Genomic DNA, 18,535 nt, shown 5'->3' with positions numbered 1-18,535 from the left:
TCAAGTTGAAGTGGCGGTAATATTTTCCCGTAAAGTATTTTCCGCTTTGATTGGTTAACGCTTCAACCAATCATGGATCTCTATTTTGTACCCAGTCAACCCAACTTGAAGTGCATCATCGAATCATCGCTCAGTATCGAATTTGCCGAGTCGAGCGCAGAGCAGCAGGAGTGATGGTCTCGGCCGAGTTCGAGGGGCAGCTCGCGGCAGAGGGCGCCACAGGCAGCGCCGAGGCGCAGCTGGCCTTCCAGGAGGCGTTCGCGCTGGCGGAGGGCGTGGCGGCCAAGCGCGCGCTCGTGGAGCAGTCGTTCGTGCCGGGCTCGCCCGATTTCTGGTTCTACTCGGCGCTGTGCACGACGCTGGAGGTGCAGGCCCTGGCGGAGGGAGGAGAGCTCGAGCAGGCGTGGCAGCGACTGAGCGAGGGCAGGGACGACCTGCAGACGGCGGAGCGGGAGCTGACGAGCAGCCACTGCTGGCGACGCGCGCAGAGGATCGAGAGGCGCCGCCTGATGCTGGAGCTGGAGCTCACGTACAAGCTCAAGAGACCGGAGGACGAGATCTCGGTGGGTTTAAACAGGGGAGAGTGACGGGAGGGGAGAGTGCCTGGAGACTGATGCTTGTTCTACGTACGTGGTGCAGAACGTGACGCAGCGGGTGACGACAGCGCTGCAGGTGAGTCATTACGACCCCGAGCCTGCTGGGGTTACGACGGAGGCGAGGAAGGAGACGTATCCGACGACCCTCAAGTAGGTGGCGTGCTGGAGGAAGTGGATCTTTTGGGTGGGTGGAGTTGACTTTATGGTTATTTGTGTGTTGGGGGTTTAGAGCTGAGTTGCTGGACCTGGATTCGATCATCGAGAACAAACTGACCACGCTGAGGATTAGCAATGCGGTGAAACCCAAGCTCAGGGCAATGCTCAATGATCTGGACGTCTTCGGACGTGAGAAGGTTTTCCAGAAGATCTGCGCGTGGGATGGATCTGAGTTTGAGCATTGGAAGATGCTCGAATTGTTCCTGGACAGCTACGCCTTCGAATTTGCGGATATTCCAGGGTTCGTGCCGTTGCGTCTAGCCTGGTTCATAACTCGAGGCTGATGTGGTATTGTAAATGTGTGGATCTAGATATGTGGACATTATCGTCAAGGACGCCGAGCGTAGGAAGGAGGTCAACGAAGCCTACACTTTTAACTTTCGGGCTGCACATCAAAAGTTGTCGTTCCAGCAGCTTCTGGAGTGTGCACGACAAGCACCTGATTTGTTTCGGAGCAACTACGAGTTCGCGGTTCGTGGGATACAATTACTTCGTGCTGTTGCAGAAGTAGACAGTGCCCAATGCTCTGACCTCCGAAGCGAAACCCTGAACATGAAAGAGCTGCAGCATATCGCGACGTATTTGGAGTTCTTGCACGACTTTACTCCGATGACAGTGAATAAGATTCAAGTGCTGATACTCTACCGGAAACTGGAGTTGATGAACGTCATTTATTGGACGAGCCCAAGTGTCGTAACGGAACTGTTAAATTCTCTGGTGGAATACGTGAAGCTCGCAGGTGGTCCGGCGCTGGAAGCCATGTACGGGTTTGAGGTCTATGGTGGTGCGTGTGGCTTTACGAGTGTGTCGCTAGCGAAACATGATGAGATTATCCGACAAAGTCTGAAAACGCTATGGTCGTCTGAAATCGATAGCACCCTCGTTTTCAATGCGCTTCGCGCCCATCTGAAGGACGATTTCTTGGCTGCAGAGCATGCGCTAACAATGATTAAAGTAGGCAAAGGCGAGTTTTCGGGTGGACAGCCAAGCTGAAAGACAAGGGCCAGGAATTGTCGAGTCAGACCAATACGTCCAGTGTCACGTTCTGCGAGTCGAACCCGACCTACTTTTTGCCAGACGATGTGCTACGGATTTATGTGCGCACTCGCAACGTGAAGTCACTGACAGCACACTTGTATGAGATCAAGACCATGGGTACTACTCACGTCTACGCCGTGAGATTAAAGGTGATATTTGTCTCGATGGTTTGCTTCCAACTGAGGAGCAGGTTATCGACCTAAGCCATCTAACCCCGTGGCAAGAAGCGCGAGTCCCGATTGAGTTTCTCGCCACGAAGAACGCTCAGCGCGGTGTGTTCGTGGTAGAAGTTTTCGAAAAAGGAATAACTTGCAGGGCTATCTTACGCAAAGGATTTCTTCGCCATGTGGAGCGCATCACAACTCAAGGACACGAGTTCACAGTCCTGGACGAGCACGGAAACCTTCTTCGTGACGCTCAAGCTCTTGTGCTCAACGTGAAGGCTGGTGGCAGCCGGGCTCAGCACGGTCGCGAATACTCACCAGACGAAAATGGGAACATCAATATTCCATTCCGCCACCCGAATGAGGGAAGTTCAAACGACAAGTTTGCTGTCGCGTTTCGCCTCGGATCGTTTGGCTCTTTCCATGGGTCCTTTTCTTACTTGGCTGAAGCGTTTGACGTGGACATTGACATGCACATCGACATTGAGCAATTGCTTCCTGGTTCCACCGCCCAGCTTGTTACTCGCCCGCGACTTCTTGTAGCAGGTATTGCGACCGGTGAACCACTTGAGTTGCTTGTTGATGCGAAGTTGGTCATTGAGTTTGATCTCGTCAATACTAGCAATGTCGGCTCGAGCTCACACAAGGAAGCTCTGTCGTTTGGGTCCATACAGCAGATCATAAATTACCCACCCTCTTTTGAGATCCCGATGGATGCCAAGGGTTTCAACGTCACTCTTAGTGCTCGCGTTTTAGACCAGGAGTGGATCTAAACACGGTTGAAACCAGAGATCTCCCGGAAGTGACTGACTCCAAGCGTTTTGACGTGCAACGGGTCAATAATTTCGAGGGCACCTTCACCGCTCATTTGAAGCGAAAATCACTACACCCAGAAAACCCGTACGGCCCTAATGAATTTCGGATATTTGTGCTGGGTCATAACGGAGAACCAGTTCCGAACGTACCCGCTGATTTCATTATTAAGCATGTGCACTCTGGAGAGTTGATCAAGACGACTCTTCAAGCAGACGCCTCGGGGAGATCAACCTGGGCCAACTCCAAGATATCGAGCGATTAACAGTGCAATTTGGTGCTCGTAATGGCTCCGCGAAGTCGTGCAGTTGGGAGTTGCCGAATTTGCGCTCATACCGACCGCAAATTGTGAATTGTTCAGTCGAAGAAGTTGTGGAAATTCCCATTCCTTTCGCATTCTCCACTGAAGTGGAGGCATGGATACAGAATAAACTGGTGTCAGTTTGTGAGGTCGTAGAGTCAGTGCTACAAAACGCAACACATTGTTCAGTCATTGAGGTGGTTAAGAACAAGCGAGGGTGTCCTGTTTGTATTGTTGTTCAGATAAGACAAGCTGGGAAATATGTGGTATACCTCCGACCACTCAACCTAAAGTACCCCGTCACTGTATGCGAGAAGAAAAACACGCATGTTTCTCTCCCGCTGGGCCTGATCATTCGGCCAACCCAGGTTCTTCTTGCCACGCGGACGTTGCCGCTGGCTATTTGCTCTCAAGAGTTGATAGGGGACACCAAACAGAATCTGGCGCTGGAGATCCAGCTGCGAAACGCGCCAAGGAATTCGACTCATGTACTAGTGTCATTGAAGCATTTTTTGGATATGCGAACTGCGAAAGTGAGCGAGGTGATTGTGGCTGATGGCTTGAAATCTATCTCGAGTTCTGGAGTCCGTTTGCCTCGATTGTCATTCCATTCTGCTCCTCTCGAAAATGACTTCCTGAAAATGCGCAAGATTAGTGATGAGTACGCCTATATTCTTCAGCGACGCGCACTGGTCTCTGCCAACCAGAACTCTCTACTATTGCTTGGATCCTCTTCGCTGCCTAAACCATCGTTGCTTCAAAATCCTCATGTTGTTGGTGAGTCTGACATGGAAGTCGTGACTGTAGAAGCTGGCGACAAAGTGACTGGATTCAAATATGTGGCGACGCAAGAGATTCAATCTGGAGGAAGCTCACACAAAATGATGATGAAGAAAAGTTAGCTTGTCGGAGATCTTCCACACGACGCACAGAGCTGACACCGAGTATATCGTTTGTTGGTCAACAATCATTTGTTGTAGCGTCATCTGATGTCAGCGCCGATGGGCTTGTTCGCATTGACTTGAGTGGCCTTCCCTTCTTTTCGAGCGAAATGGCATCGTTTGAGGTCTGCACGATTGCGTTTGATTGTGAAAGCGGATGTGTCTGCACGCAGGAACTGTCGATGACAATTCCATCCGAGGGAAAAGAGTTCGTGATACCCAAACGTGACATTCGTCTGTCCGTCGAAGAAGCTCTAGCGCCAACCGAGCATTTCCACCAATTCGATAGTCATGAGTGTGTTCGCCGTGGAGATGTGAAAACATTGCCACGCTCATTTTCGAGTAAGTACGCGCTTTATGAAAGTCTTACGAGTGCTATTAATCTGTGGCCAACGATCACAAGTGGCAATGACGTCAGCGAATTAGCTGACAAACTGAATGGGTGGTGGAGTCTCAGTCCCAAGGCGAAGAACAGTTTCTACTATGCAAATGCTTGTGACGATCTCAATTTCTACCTTTTCCGCAAAGACCCAGCGTTCTTCAAGCAAACCGCCGAACAAATGGTAGCAGCAAAGATATGTAAGTCGTTGATAGACTACTATCTGCTCGGTGATGAGGACAGCCTACGACGGTTCTACCTCCACCCGGCTGCATTCCAGCGTTTGAGCTGTATCGAGAAACTGTTGGTGGCGGAAAGGATCACGGATACGGAGGAAATGGTTCGCATTTGCCAAGCTGTGATTCGCGAAATTGAATCCGCATACCCTTCGGGATGCTCACCAATACTTGCTGACATGTTCAACACAGTGCTGTCCCAAGGACAAATTGAGCCATCTTCTGCTCCGGTCGAAGAGTCTCCAGCAAGGACACAAAGTGCTTTTGGTGGACCGCCAGATGCATCAGGCAGAGCACGAATGCTTCAGAGCTCGTATGCCCCTACCTCTCCCTCCTACTCCCCATCGGATGCAGGCTATTACAGAGATCTTGCTGCGGCGCCCATGCGCCAGCCAGCGCCAGGAGGTTTTAGTTTCGGGGCTTCTGCACTCTGCTCAATGGCTGCCGTTCCCTGTGGAGCAGCGCCACAAACGATAGAAACTACGGAAGCGACGGAAATCGCGGAAGTGGTTGAAACAGAGGCTTTAGCAGATTTTGATGATAACTTTGGAGTTAGAAGCCTGGATAGTGAAAGTGACGGAAGTGCAGATGACGAAGAGCTTGACGATGATGATGATGCCTCAGAAGGTAAAACAGAAAACAAGAGCAAGAAAAGGATAAAGGAAGTCCCCTATATTCCGCCAGGAAAGGTCCGCAAGGTGCAAGAAAAGCGATACTTCACTGGGCAACGTCCCGCACTGACAGGCCTCAACATGTTCTGGAAGCAGTACGCGGAGCATATATTGTGTTCTCAAACTGTGAACGGAAGTCGTGATCGCTTCGTGTCATCGTATTTTCCTGAGGCACTTGGATCCATTACGGAGGGGCTATTTGCGCTTGCTGTGTTGGATCTCGACACTGAAACAAAACCAGCCCTAGTGCAGCTGGCCTCTTCTGCTGGGACCCACGTGACACTTTCTCCAGCGACCGATGCCATTCTTTACCATCGCAGTATTGGTCCAGCGCAGTGTGATCCTACCGTTAACACTGTTCTGATTTTGAAGCAACGCATTCAAGACGAGAACGGGGATTCGAGTACGGAGCTTCTCGTGAACACGATTTACACTACAGTCGTCACTCTGAGCAACATTGGCTTCGAGCATCTCACTAACGTCAATTTGCTACTGCAAATACCTCAAGGTGCTCTTCCGATGGGTTCACGTGGGTTTTACACGAAAAACGAGATTACCAATGTGGCGCCAAACCACACCAGCGAATTTACATTCTCATTTTACTTTCCAGATGAAGGATTTTTACGCAATATCCCGCACGGGCATCAGTTGATGGACTGGTAATTGGCTGGGCAAAAGTCCAAGGCGATGCAACTACATGCAAGGTCGTTCGCAATGCTACCCGCGTGAATTTGACATCGTGGGCTGATGTTAGTGCCAGGGGAACGTTGCAAGAAGTCGTACACTTTATGGAGTCTGTGAAACCCGGTGTGAAGATCGACCACCAGAAGCTGTACTGGCGATGCCGTGATGAAGGCTTTTATCGCGGCATCGTCAAGCACTTCAAAAGTAAGTTTTTCTTTGTGCCAGGCATCTGGAAGTATGGGCTTCTGCATCGTGATGAAATTGCTATGAAGGAGTTTTTCGCTAGCTCGACGGAATTCACCCAGTCTCTCGGTTGTGGCTTCCAGTCCTATTTTGTGGATGAAGCACGATTGTATCGCAGCGAGCGCTTCCAATCATTATTTGAGAGCTTCGATTACTGTGAGTTTGGTCCTTTCTTAACGAGACGTGTGCATCCTGTGACGGGTAGGGTAGATGCACAGATATCATGGGGAGCGACGACCAAAACATCAGGCAAACGCATATTGCATGCTGAAACTCGGCGGTACTTTGGCGAACTTTGCCAAAGACTGGGAAGCTACACTCGGATTGACGAGCAGAACCTACTTGTCATGGCGTACTACATGATTCTATTTGACCGTATCGAGGATGGATTCAAGATTTTCAGTCGTTTGGAATCTCTACCAGGGGTGACTGAACTGAAGAGCACAGTGCAGTACGCGTATTTGTCTGCCTTCCTCGATTTTTTCGGGGGCGACGGCCAACAAGGCCGGATGTTCGCTATTGCTCGCCGTGCGATTTCGAGCTATGCTACTCACCCGCAGCCTCGTTGGCGACAACGCTTTCAGAAAATGAAAAAATTCGTGGAAGAGTACGACGCCTTTGAGATCCAGAGCCTGCACCGGCTCGAGGATATGGAGGTGGTAGACGCTGCCATTGATACTGCAGCAAGCGATGACCGAGCAACAGCGACCAATACTACCCGCGGAAGTCAAATTAAACTGGAGGCTAGGGTGGGCGATGGTGCCGTCGAGATGTTCTCCCAGTCCGTTGGACGGTGCGAGCTTTCATTCTACCCGATTGATGTGGAGCTGATGTTTTCAACGGAGCCGTTCAACACTTTTCAGATTCTGCTGCGTCTGCATCGAGTTTACTAGTGGTCGAGCCTCGCCAACAACTTTCTATTTCGCTTAACGCACTTTCTTCCGACGAAGGCGTGGCGAAGACTGTGGTGCAGATTCCAAATGAGCTGCGGGCCGCGCAGATGATGCTCAGAATCCGAGAGATTCCGTCGTCCCGCACTACGAGCAGCGTTGCGCCACCCATTGACATCATCCGTCCGTATTTCAACTCAAGCTTGAACGTGGAAATCATGACTCAGTGCGGCGTGCTGCAAGTTCTGCGTGATGGGTTACCGGTGCGTTCGTGCTACGTGAAGGTGTATGCCAAGGTATCGTCGAGTGGTAGTCACACCAAGACTGAGTTCTACAAAGATGGCTACACCGATCTTTTGGGCAAGTTTGACTACGTGGGCATCAACGGAGATCTCATTACCAACGTGCAGAAGTTCTCCATTTTGGTATCTCACGAGAAATTCGGCGCAACCGTGGAGCAGGTTGACCCACCAGTGCTCGCGTCTACCGTTGGCGACTACAGCGGCAAGGAAGAGCGCGAGTTACTGCTCTATTGAGGTGCGCAAGGTCCCTATGTCGGTCAAGTTGTGATCGACCTCGCCAAGCACTCGCATCGACGATAAAAAGGATAAAACACGAAAAATATCAATTTTCTTGTCTGCTTTGCACGTGAGGGCTACGAAATAACAAAGTTATCATTACGCCTGTTACCCATAAATTCGGCCGTGGGTTGCGTTGGGGGACATCAATAGTAGCTGCAGCTGCAAGTTTTCCACTTCCTGGCGCACAGGAAGCAGAATTCGTGGTGGTTCAAGCACATCATACGGTTGCACCCGACCGACTTCTGCACGCCAACCCCACAACCAGGACACTGCACGCCGCGGTTCTCCTTCACCGCACGGGCATAGTCGCGATCCGACTGCAGGTCGAGCGTGCTCCAATGTTTGTCCTTGAGGAAGCGTTCGTAAGTATGGAATTCGGCAGCATCCAACGCCTCTCGAACATACTCGGAGGGGAACTCCCTCTTGCAGCAGTGAGCGGGCACCATGGCGCGGTCACGAACACCCATACGACAGCGAGTTGCAACGCACTTTGTGCAGTAGAGGTGGCCACAAGTTAAAACGCGTCGATCACTCTTGTTCGCCTGAGGAGCCAAACAGCACGTGCACACTGGAGGAGGCTTGGATTCGATCTCCAGGTCCGAGAGCTCTACCAGCACCAGGGACTCGTCCACCTCACTGTCCGTTTCTAGATTGGTGTCGGTAGGGTTCAACAACTTGCGCTCCTCCTTCGCGTAAAAACTCAAAGCAACCGCTTCGTCCAAGTTGCGTTGTTCTGCGAGACGAATTTCCTCGCGGTACACTTCCAACGCGTACACCTCGGCGAGTTGCGCTTCGACTGCAGCACCGTCGACTTCGTCGACGAAATCAATCGTGTCGGAGTTGAGGTAGACCACGTGCTCGAATGGGCCATCAGCGCCAACTTCTTTCAGTTTTTGCACACTCGGGAGGACGTCCATGATGGCACGTAGCACCGGCAGGAAAAATGGATAATGATAATGAATGGAGGCGACAGATGACCACCAACAGAAAGAGGGGAAGTGCTTTCTCCGACCGTTAGGTGGTAGTGGCTTCTGGCCCTTCCCAGGAAGTTCATGGGAGTTAAGATGGTTGAGGTTTTGCAAAGCAATGATCAAACGACATCGCAGTCAATTAACGGAATCAAATAAAAACTCGCCAGCGACACCTTGATAGATGAGCATTGCTATCGTAAGCCGCCCCTATCGCCATGTTCCTTGTTAGTTGTACTGGTAGATTCGGCCGCAAGTGCAGATCGACTGCAAGCAGTTCCAGCAGAAACCGTGGCCAAGCGAGCACCGCATAGCATGACACCCAGAGACCTTGACAACGCCGATACCGCAAACCGGACACTGCTTGCCCTTATTTTTGCGCACGATCGCCGCATAGTCCCTGTCCGACTTCAGCGTCGACTTCTTTGGGTCGCGCTCAGAAACATAGCGCTGATATTGCTGAAACTGATTCTTGGTCAGCACGCTTTCCACATATTCAATCGGAAGCTCTTTCGAGCAGCAACGAACCGGGACTTGGTTGCGATTACTCAGACTCGTCTTCGCCATCTTCTTCAAACAGGGCTGACAGTAGCCGTGGCCACAAGGCCCCACGCGTAATTTGTTGGGGGAAGAGCAGGCAATACATTCTCGGCTACTTCCATCCGCCTCAATACAACCCTTTTTCGCTCTCTTGGCAGGTGGCTTGCCCTTCGCCTTCTGCGAGACTACAGCCGGCTGTTTCTCTGGTGCGGCCTTGCGCTTAGTTCCCACCGTGCGTGGGGTAGTGGCGTCCGAGTACTTGATCATAAATTTCGCGTACGTCATCAACTCACGGCCAGAAATGATGCGTCTCACCAGATCCAGTGGCAGCACTTTGCCGCAGCAGCTCACTGGCACTGCATTTCCAAGCGGGGACATGTCCAAATAGTGCTGAACTCCATTTTCCAAGCATTTGCGGCAAACTCGATGACCACACGGGGCTATGGATGGCGACTCATCCAGCCAAATGTTGCACTTGCAATATTTCTCGCGACTTGGTGTCACGGATGATTGGTCGTTCGAGGTTGAACCACTCGTTGCGATAGCCCCACCTTGCTGTTGGTTTAGTCGGGCCTTGGAAGTGCGTGTAATATATCGTGGTTCAACTGGTTTCCGAGCTGGGCGTTGTTGCGGGGTGGAATTAACTTGAATGGCAAGCGGAGTTGCTGATGCATTGCCTGGTGGTGGTTTCATCTCGAGGTCCTTCCTTACGTTATGAGCGCTGCTGCTAACAGGTAGAGATCCAGGAGACGTCATATCCGGTTTCTGGTTCGCTTCCTTCACGGAATCCGCACTACTACGAGCTTGATTTAACAAGAATAAGTAGTACTTATTTTCTTCGTCGGCCAGCACATCGCGAATGTAGTCATTGGGAACCAGTTTTTCGCAACACTGCAGGGGAACATCCGTGGATGACAGCACATTCCGAACCAGCTTTGCCAAGCACAACCGACAAAAAATGTGCCCACACAACAATGGGAATAGCTGCGTAGGCTCCGACATCGACCATGGGAACTTGTTCGGACACGCTGAGCATTGTTCTGGACGCAGTCGAGCAACGCTTCGAGTAGTCATCGCTTCCACCGTTGAGATTTTGGAGTGAGCTGAGGAACGAGTGAGTGCACTAGGTTGGGACGTGGCGGTCAATTTTCTCTGGTCTTTCCACAGAAATGAATCAACGAGCACAGTGAAACTAGATACTCAATTAGAAGCTGCAAACATGAATACAACGCGCTGCTCTTGCCCGAACATCACTCGCCAAGAATTGCTCTCAGTTCCGCTTCCGGGATCAGCGGGCAGTGGCAGGTGCCCCAAAATTGCAAGCACGTGTAGCAAAACTGGTGTCCGTTTGGACACGTCATGTGTACGCAACCAAAGTCACGCTGCACGCCGATGCCGCATCCAGGGCACTGCTTGGCCCCCATCGCCTTGACAGTCGCGGTATACTCGGCATCAGACGCGAGGTCTGATACCTTCCAGTCTTTCTCGGTCATGAGTTGCTGGTACTTTGCGTAGTCGGCGGCCCCATGCAATGATTCGCGAACGTAGTCGTCGGGCAGCTCCTTCTTGCAGCAACGGAGCGGTATAAGTGCGCGGTCACCCAACGCCAGACGACACATGCGCAGAAGACACGGCTGGCAATAGTGGTGTCCGCAAGGCGCAACCCTCAGCTGGCACACATCCTTCTTGGCAGTACAACTTGCACAGTCCGCTCGTGCGGTGTCTTCTTTATGGCGTCGGGTCATGTACATGACGAATTCCGAGCGGCTGAGCACAATCTCCACTTGGTCCAGAGCGATCTCCTTGCTGCACTTCCAGCACGTAGCCGGCGTTTCGTTCTTGAGGGCTTCTGTGCACGTCCTGGACAGACACTTGAAGCAGACTCGATGTTGGCACCGGGACAGCGTCACCAGATTCCTTTTCTTGGCGCAACACGAACTAGTCTTGCTCTGTCTCCGTGCCTTGGACGCGGCAGTTGAAGGCATGACCCACGACTGTGAGTCGGTCGTTCTCTTTCAAGAGTCTCCCCCCTGGAACGCTTCCAGAGACGACCTCGTCCCAACGTTCGCCAATCGCCTTCCCCACCTTCAACGCACCGTCTCGCAGCAGAAGAATCGCGTGACAACCTTGGACGCCCTCGTCACCCCATGCAGCATCGCCAGCGCCACCATCAGCAGCCCAAAGGCCGTGGTGTACACCGCGAACGGGTACTGCGCGGTCAGCGCCTCCAAGTGCACGGGCACGCGCTTGTCCCCGATCAAAAAGCCGAGCACGCCCGCCACGAGCGCCACCGCCAGCATCTGCGCCGCCCCCACCAGCACCTTGAAGCACCCGAAGTACACGGTCGCCAGCACGGAGCGAGGTTCGAGCTGCGTCCACGTTCGAGCGGTGCCCAGCGACCGCTCGAACCTCGGACAGGGCTCGAGCACCTGCCCACTGCCGGCTCCGAGCGGCGGCGGCACTCGAATGGGCAGCAGCGGGTGCAGTTCAGTGCTGCTGGTCCACTGGTCCATGTCCATGTCGATGTAGTCGGCCGCCGACGCCGCCAGCGCGTTGTACACGAACACGTCCGTGCAGCACAGGTAGAAGACGACGTGCTGCAGACATTTGAAGACAACTATCCCGAAGCCGAGCAGCGGCAAGGTGACCACCGCCAGCGCGACCCCCGCCCACACCAGCAGCGCGCCGACCACGCTCAGCACGGCGCTGCAGCCGTTGAACAGCAGCATGCGAGTGATCTGGCTGGCCAGCGCGCATGGCCGCACCAAGTTGCAGCCCGCGGGGCGGCGCACGACCGTCACGCGACGTCTGGGGCGGTAGCTGGCCAGCAGCGGCGGCTGTACCTCGGGATACAGCGATCTGAAGTCGGGTACAGCTTGGTACACGTGTTGCTGCGGCGGGAACGGCTCACCGGCGCTGTACGTGGCCGCGCGCGGCGGAGACGACAGCGGCATCATCGCTGAGCTCTTCGACTTATAGCGTTAGTTCGGATTCTGATCATTCGGACTCAGAAATTCTGAGTATTTTTTTTGCAGTAAAAGTTTGATTCTGGAGTATGTGATTAGAGAGGGCCTGTTGACTCGCATAAGTAGCGTGTGCTTCAGCTTTTTGCCTTGGCCACAAATTGGCATCATGGGCGACTCGCAGAACTGGTCGTCGTTCGAGCCCGAGGCGCCTAAGCGCCCCAGCGCCGCGAGTGTGCCGAAGGAGGAGGAGCAGAAGACGGACGACAAGTTCGGCAAGGGCCTGAGCGCGCTGACCGAGCCCGTGGCGGTGCGCAATCTGCGCAATCGGCTCATGTTCGGCAGCCTCGTGGGCTTCGTCACGGGCGCCACCTTCGGCGGCAGTACGTTGCGGCGCGCCTTGTAGGCGTTTGTGGTGCGGTGGACGTGGGTGGGGCTGACTGCAGCTTTTTGCTGCGATGTGTAGTTGACGGGGCCAAGCTGTACATGAAGCAGCACGGCAAGCTGGCGCCTGCAGCGCTGAGCACCATCGCGCGAGGGGCTGCTAAGACGGGAGGAGCCTTCTCTGGGTGCGGACACTGCAGTGGGGAGGTTGCCAAGGGTACTTTACTGACGGTTGCTGCTGCTGTGTGTGCAGGTTCTTCTTCATGTACTGCGGCATCAAGACGGCGCTGGCGACCCAGCGCGAGGACGACTTGACCAGCGCTGCGATCTCCACGGTAGCTGCTGGTCTGCCGTTCGTGCGCTCTACCGTCATGAAGCAGAACCTGCCGTACGCGGTCATGCTAGTGGCACTCGACCACTTCCACGAGGAGATCAACGAGTACCGTAAATAAAGGAAGCCGCAGAAGCGTCTGCGGTGTGTGATTTGTCCCGTTGATTGTGCCTCGGGCAGCCCAGCAGCTTCTTATTTCGCTTAACGTGCTTTTATCTAAGAAAGGCTTGGCGAAGACTGTGGTGCAGACTGCAGGCGGTGCAGATGATGACCAGGACCGAGAGATTTCGTCGTAACCAGCGTTGCCACCCTTTGACATCATCCATCCCGTATTTCAACTCAAACTTGAACGTGGAAATCCTGACTCAGTGTGGTCCGAGCAATACCTGGGTAGGAATACCTCAACATTAGATCAGACTGGTTCTCGTTACCTTAGCTAGCACTACAACGAGTCTAACTCCAAGTTAATCAATTTCTTTTCTTACTTCTCTTAGCTCTGGATGGCACGTACTCGTCAAGTCGCTTACAATTTGGCTCCGACGTCCTTGGTCTGCGCAAAGAGCTGCTGCATTTCGACGAGGCTTTCTTCGAGCAGGTGGCCCATGCGGGCGCCCCAACTACCGTGCTGGCGACACGCAATGTTGAACTGGATGGACTGGTCCTTGACACTGTACGCGATTCCGAGGCCCTCCGGCACGACTTCACCCCATCCCCAGCCATCGAAGAGCTCGTTCGTCAGATGGCTCGTCGAAATGAGCCAGCGACTGGCCCTGGCCATCACCGGGTCTTCAAAGAACGGTACGCGCTCACCAGGTTGCACGAGCAGCTTCAGGCCCAGAATGTGGCGATCCACACCGCGACCAGCGCCGGCCTTACGCATGTATGCCACGTGCGCGTTGGCCGCAGCAAGAAGCAGCTTCTTCTTTTCTTCATTGGAAACGGCGCCCGACGCGTCCTCCATAGCATCCGTAAACTTGGCGCTAGCTGCCGAGCAGCTGCGTGTGGTCTCCGTGCGTCCGTGCAAGAATACGCGCGTCTGCGAGGCCTCGTAGGTGGCAACATTCTTCTTGAACAACTTCTTGTAGGCAAGCTGAATAGCGAGCTGCACGAAAGCGTCGGGGCTGCAGCGGAACCCCTTGATGGAGCGCGCGCCGTAACCGTAGAAGGCCTGCACGAACACCTCGTGGTCGATGACAGTCTGGTCAAACACCTTTTCAGCTTCAGCAATGTTGCGCAGTGTTTGGGTTGTGAAACGGAACGTGATCTGCTTCGGGGCGATCAGTGACTGCTCGAGCTGCGCCGTCGTCTGGCCACGAGGGCCCAGGTCAATCTGTCCATGGTGCAGCCGCGACAGCAGGTAGTCCGCGTAGCGAGCCATGGGCATGCCGTCCAGCATCGAGTGCTCGCCAAGCAGTCCAGCCTTACCGTTCTCGAAGACGACGATCTGGACGCATTTGTCGAAGAAGCGGTTGCGTCCATTTCCGTGCCAGAGTCCGCGAGCCACCTCGGTACGGGACACCGGGGCTTCGTCATCCATATTGAGCACTAGCAACGAGCTCTCAATGGCCCGCAGCGACTCCTCGTTCTGCGGGGACGCCCGGATCAGTTCCTCACGAGCATCGGCCCAGGAGTCGCGATCCTGCGACGTCAGGGCGCCGACCGCCGACTCCTTGGCCCCAGCGGCGTCCAAGATCCTGGCCAGCTGGAAGCACAGCGCCTCGAAGCCCAGCGGCTCCTGCGTGCGCGCGTCCAGCAGCTCCAGTCGGAAGAACTTGTTGTGGCGCATGACCACGGCGTGCGTGTGCGTCGCGGGGTCGTAGATCCTGTACGAGTCCTGCTCGCGCCGCGGGATGCGGCAGGCGTTGAACATGTACTTGTAGGCTGTGGAGCAGATGGGCGTCTTCTTCTTGCCGAGCTGCTCGGGCTCGACGGAGCCGTCCGCCACCTGGCGCGCGAAGAGCACGGAGCCCCTGAGCAGCGCCGCCGCGCGCCCCACGTTGGAGCGCTGCGCCGGGTGCACGCTGTCCGCGAAGTGGAAGAAGTAGCTGACGTTGAACACCACGGGGTCGCGCACCTGCAGGTAGCCGAGCGTGTTCCACCACTCGGCCAGGAAGCTCGAGTCGCCGCGCTCCTCGGCGCGCGCCAGCAGGCGGCGCTGCAGCTCCTCGCCCATGCCGCCGGGGCGCAGGAAGGCTGCGGCCAGCTCCTGGCGCGCGCCAGCTCGGCGGGCGACGCCAGCGGCCGCAGCGTGTCCAGGTACAGCGCCACAGTCTCGGCCAGCGGCGGCGCGGGCAGGCGCGGCAGCTCGCGCTGGAAGCGGTAGAGCGGGCGCGCGGCGTCCTCCAGGTCCGCCTCGGCGCGGTAGTCGCACTCGCGGAAGCCCGCGGGCCGAAGGAGCCGGGCGCGGTCAGAGCCATTGTGGGGATCAGCGCAGGAGTGATGGTCGCTTGAGCTGCGCGCGGAGATTGCGGTGAGCCAAGTTGCGGAGTGAGAGGGCGCACGTCAGGTTCAACGTCGACGTCAGCGTCTGGTTAAACGCAATATTCGCGTGTCGGGTTAAACGCAACATTTGCGTGTCAGGTTAAACGCAACATTTGGTGGATCGACGCTCTCGGATTGGCTGGCGGGACTTTGAAGCGCCCTTTTCGACAACGACGGGTCATTTGCGTGTCACTAAATTGAAGGTACCAGTATAATAAGACCAAGAGCATTACTGCAGTCGATTTCTCCTACGCTTTACGCTTTCGTAGCCGTGATGAGATTTTTCTTGGTTAGCGATAACGCAAATGCTGCTCGTGGCATGGTAGCAAGTGTCTACGATGGCGCTGTGAGCATAAAGCAAGATCCGTTTCATCTGATCGATCGGATTTCGTCAAAGGTACTGCAGCGTCAAAGCCGAATCAGAAGTGGACTAAAAAGCAATTATAGGCTGCGCTGTAAACTGTAGACGGCCAACTTCGTCACCCAGCTGAGATGGAGGCCGAGTTTTAGCTGGTAGTGGAGAAGATCAAGCTTAAAGACCTCTCGTGCACTGAGGCAGTGTGGGCTGGCTGCTGGAACAGCCATGCAGAACAGATTCGAGCTGAAGGTTCGTACGTACCGAACAACGATTACCAAGGCGGTGGAGAGCAACCCGTCCGTATTGTTGCCACCAGCCAGTTTGAAGGCTTCCACTCTGCGCTAAACAAAATGATGAACCGCTCAATTGCTGTGGATGTAGGCTTGCGGATACTCGACGTCTTCATTGTGCGACGTAACCTCCCACTTTGGCCGCAATCCCAGCTTTGACGATATCGACTTCATTGCGCTAGCACAGGCAGCCATGTTGTCGCGAGGTTCTTTGAGTCTCCCCAGCTTGCTTTCGTGCATCATGTCCTGGCCGAGCCGTAGCGGACAGATGAGCAGGAATCGCGCTTATAGCTGGGCGATTGTTTTTCGAACTTAAAAACGAAGTTTCGTGAATTAGCGAGCTTTCCGTTGTCTATAACCTACCGTTCGGCTGCTTTGTGCTCGGCAGAGCCGTGCTTGGCGGCGCAGGGCGGCACTTGGGACGAGACAGTGGTGTGCCTAATTCGCGATTCGTACCTACTGGTAAATTGATGAGTATTTGGGTGTTTGACGCCATCTCAAAATTTGAGACGGCGTCAACTTATTGTGATGATGCCAGGACATCCCCTAATAGCATTTCCATAAACTGCCCCCTGACATCGGGCGTATCCCCAGCGCTGGTGCCGCTGGCCGTGGCGGCGGTGGGCGGCCTCGCGCTCTATGGGCTGCTGCGTGTGGCACGCGCCCGCGTCTACGACGCGACTATCGTGAAGCTGACGACCGGCTGGTACGCGGAGGTGCTGCGGCGCCTGCCCTCGGGCAGCAAGATGCTGGACGTGGGCATCGGCACGGCCTAGCGCTGGCCAACAACGGCGACCTGCTGCGCGCCAAGAGCATCACCGTGGACGGCGTGGACTACGACGCCGACTACGTGGCGAGGTGCCGCACGCTGCTGCGCGAGCGGCAGCTGCAGGCCCGCGTGAACGTGCACCACGCGTCCATCTACGACTTCTCCGGGCCGGGCCCGTACGACGCCGTGTACTTCAGCTCGTCGCTCATGCTCATGCCCGACGCCGTCAAGGCGCTGCGGCACTGCGTGGGCATGCTCAAGCCCGAGAGCGGGCGCGTCTACGTGACGCAAACCATCCAGACCAGCCACTCGAAGCTCGTGGAGCTCGGCAAGCCGCTGCTCAAGTTCCTCACGACCATCGACTTTGGCTCGGTCACGTACGAGGAGGAGCTGCTCAACACGTTCAAGAAGGCGGGCCTCACGGTGCGCGAGCACGTGCCGATCTCCGGCTCCAGCATGACGTCCACCCGGTCGTTCAGACTGTTCGTGCTCGAACCGTGAGACGGAGGAGAAGGAGCAAGACTAGAGCCTCTAGTGTGCGCGACTGCAGTGTTCATTGCGCTGAGCGAACAGAAAGGTGTCAACAACTACAGGAATTGAACAACGGTTTGCTACAGTGATTACAGTGTTTAACTGGACAATATCCCCCTGAACGGACTAAGCACCACAGACACGAGTGCTCGATGGCCCACAACGACGACATCCTACTCGACTCTCAATTCCTGTCCGCGCTTAGGCATTTTTCTACGAGGGACAGGCTGGGTGAGCGATCCTGAACAGACGCCACTTGCTGATTTACTGCGGGGACTCGAAGGGGAGCATTCACGAGATCTTTGAGCTTGGAGAGAACTATGGCATGGTCGCGTAGGGCCGACACGGTTTGGTTGGTGTTGGGTATCTGCTTCCTGCTGTTGCAGGGTCTCGGTGGGGGAGTGGAGGCGTCGGTCGCTCGACTGAAGAAAAACGCCGAGCCGCACGATCCAGTGGCTGCCACGCGAGGGCTGATCAACCGACGCTTGGGGCCCAACTACAACGATCAGGTAGTCTTCAATCGATTCTACCGATGCTAGAGACCAACCGCCTCACTTAATGCGTGGTGTGCATTAGATTTCGCTTCGCGTACTGCCGTCGGACCCAGATGAGCTTGACGTATTCGAGCTCGGAAGTGACGGCGACAAACTCGAGATCGCAGCCAAGCCCCACCGCCATGGCGTACGGCCTGCAATGGTACTTCAAGTCGGTGCTACGCACTCAAACCGACTGGGACAACCACAAGCTGCAGCTACCGGACAAACTGCCGAAAGTGGTCGAGCGGGTGCGCCACAAGAGGAGCTCCAAGTTCTCGTACTACCAGAACGTGGACACGGGCAGCTATTCGCTGTGGGCGTGGAGCTGGCCGCAGTGGGAAAAGCACATAGACTGGATGGCGCTGAACGGTTAGTAGGTCATACATATATACTTAAGTATTACCAAGTAGACTGCTAACGCACCTGTGTGCGTATTCGATGCAGGTATCAACATGCCGCTGGCATTCACCGGCCAAGAAAAGTGTGGCAGAACACCTTCCACAAGTACTACAACGTGAGCTACGAGGGTCTGGGCAAGTTTTGCTGGGTCTGCGTTCTTGTCGTGGGGACGAATGGGAAACTTGCGTGGGAGCTGGGTGAAGGGCCACTACCCCAAGCCTTCATCGATAAA

The 18,535-nt window shown here is 54.8% G+C and overlaps 9 protein-coding genes across 9 annotated transcripts; 5 read left to right on the top strand and 4 right to left on the bottom strand.

Moving 5' to 3' along the window:
• Window positions 1-173: 173 nt before the first annotated feature.
• IUM83_19863 (Actin-binding protein F) lies at window positions 174-7,708 on the top strand (the record flags this gene model as incomplete). The annotated part of the gene is made up of 5 exons (XM_067944931.1): window positions 174-563; window positions 640-746; window positions 826-1,053; window positions 1,124-1,596; window positions 7,146-7,708. The coding sequence occupies 5 exons, from the start codon at window positions 174-176 to the stop codon at window positions 7,706-7,708; spliced, it is 1,761 nt and encodes a 586-aa protein (XP_067783184.1).
• Window positions 7,709-7,896: 188 nt separating this feature from the next.
• On the bottom strand, window positions 7,897-8,670 carry IUM83_19862 (Inorganic pyrophosphatase 3; the record flags this gene model as incomplete). The annotated part of the gene is made up of 1 exon (XM_067944930.1): window positions 7,897-8,670. The coding sequence occupies one exon, from the start codon at window positions 8,668-8,670 to the stop codon at window positions 7,897-7,899; it is 774 nt and encodes a 257-aa protein (XP_067783189.1).
• A 279-nt stretch (window positions 8,671-8,949) lies between these two features.
• Window positions 8,950-9,639, bottom strand: IUM83_19861 (Inorganic pyrophosphatase 3; the record flags this gene model as incomplete). Its single annotated transcript, XM_067944929.1, has 1 exon — window positions 8,950-9,639. One exon carries the CDS (start codon window positions 9,637-9,639, stop codon window positions 8,950-8,952), a length of 690 nt encoding a protein of 229 aa, XP_067783186.1.
• Window positions 9,640-10,511: 872 nt separating this feature from the next.
• Window positions 10,512-12,218, bottom strand: IUM83_19860 (Inorganic pyrophosphatase 3; the record flags this gene model as incomplete). Its single annotated transcript, XM_067944928.1, has 2 exons — window positions 10,512-10,895; window positions 11,358-12,218. The coding sequence occupies 2 exons, from the start codon at window positions 12,216-12,218 to the stop codon at window positions 10,512-10,514; spliced, it is 1,245 nt and encodes a 414-aa protein (XP_067783185.1).
• Window positions 12,219-12,393: 175 nt separating this feature from the next.
• On the top strand, window positions 12,394-13,060 carry IUM83_19859 (Inorganic pyrophosphatase 3; the record flags this gene model as incomplete). Its single annotated transcript, XM_067944927.1, has 3 exons — window positions 12,394-12,607; window positions 12,691-12,793; window positions 12,862-13,060. 3 exons carry the CDS (start codon window positions 12,394-12,396, stop codon window positions 13,058-13,060), a joined length of 516 nt encoding a protein of 171 aa, XP_067783193.1.
• Window positions 13,061-13,462: 402 nt separating this feature from the next.
• Window positions 13,463-15,112, bottom strand: IUM83_19858 (Carnitine O-acetyltransferase; the record flags this gene model as incomplete). Its single annotated transcript, XM_067944926.1, has 1 exon — window positions 13,463-15,112. The coding sequence occupies one exon, from the start codon at window positions 15,110-15,112 to the stop codon at window positions 13,463-13,465; it is 1,650 nt and encodes a 549-aa protein (XP_067783194.1).
• A 1,528-nt stretch (window positions 15,113-16,640) lies between these two features.
• Window positions 16,641-16,844, top strand: IUM83_19857 (class I SAM-dependent methyltransferase; the record flags this gene model as incomplete). Its single annotated transcript, XM_067944925.1, has 1 exon — window positions 16,641-16,844. The coding sequence occupies one exon, from the start codon at window positions 16,641-16,643 to the stop codon at window positions 16,842-16,844; it is 204 nt and encodes a 67-aa protein (XP_067783190.1).
• A 20-nt stretch (window positions 16,845-16,864) lies between these two features.
• IUM83_19856 (uncharacterized protein) lies at window positions 16,865-17,338 on the top strand (the record flags this gene model as incomplete). The annotated part of the gene is made up of 1 exon (XM_067944924.1): window positions 16,865-17,338. The coding sequence occupies one exon, from the start codon at window positions 16,865-16,867 to the stop codon at window positions 17,336-17,338; it is 474 nt and encodes a 157-aa protein (XP_067783191.1).
• A 706-nt stretch (window positions 17,339-18,044) lies between these two features.
• Window positions 18,045-18,385, top strand: IUM83_19855 (putative alpha-N-acetylglucosaminidase (NAGLU); the record flags this gene model as incomplete). The annotated part of the gene is made up of 2 exons (XM_067944923.1): window positions 18,045-18,273; window positions 18,349-18,385. Coding segments are annotated over 2 exons (266 nt in total), but the record flags the coding sequence as incomplete, so codon positions are not given.
• Window positions 18,386-18,535: the final 150 nt, after the last annotated feature.

This window comes from Phytophthora cinnamomi, assembly GCF_018691715.1.
Source record: "Phytophthora cinnamomi strain GKB4 chromosome Unknown Contig101, whole genome shotgun sequence".
Classification (NCBI taxonomy): Eukaryota; Oomycota; class Peronosporomycetes; order Peronosporales; family Peronosporaceae; genus Phytophthora; species Phytophthora cinnamomi.
Note: the sequence above shows the minus strand (reverse complement) of the source record. Positions and strands in the feature narration are given on the sequence as shown.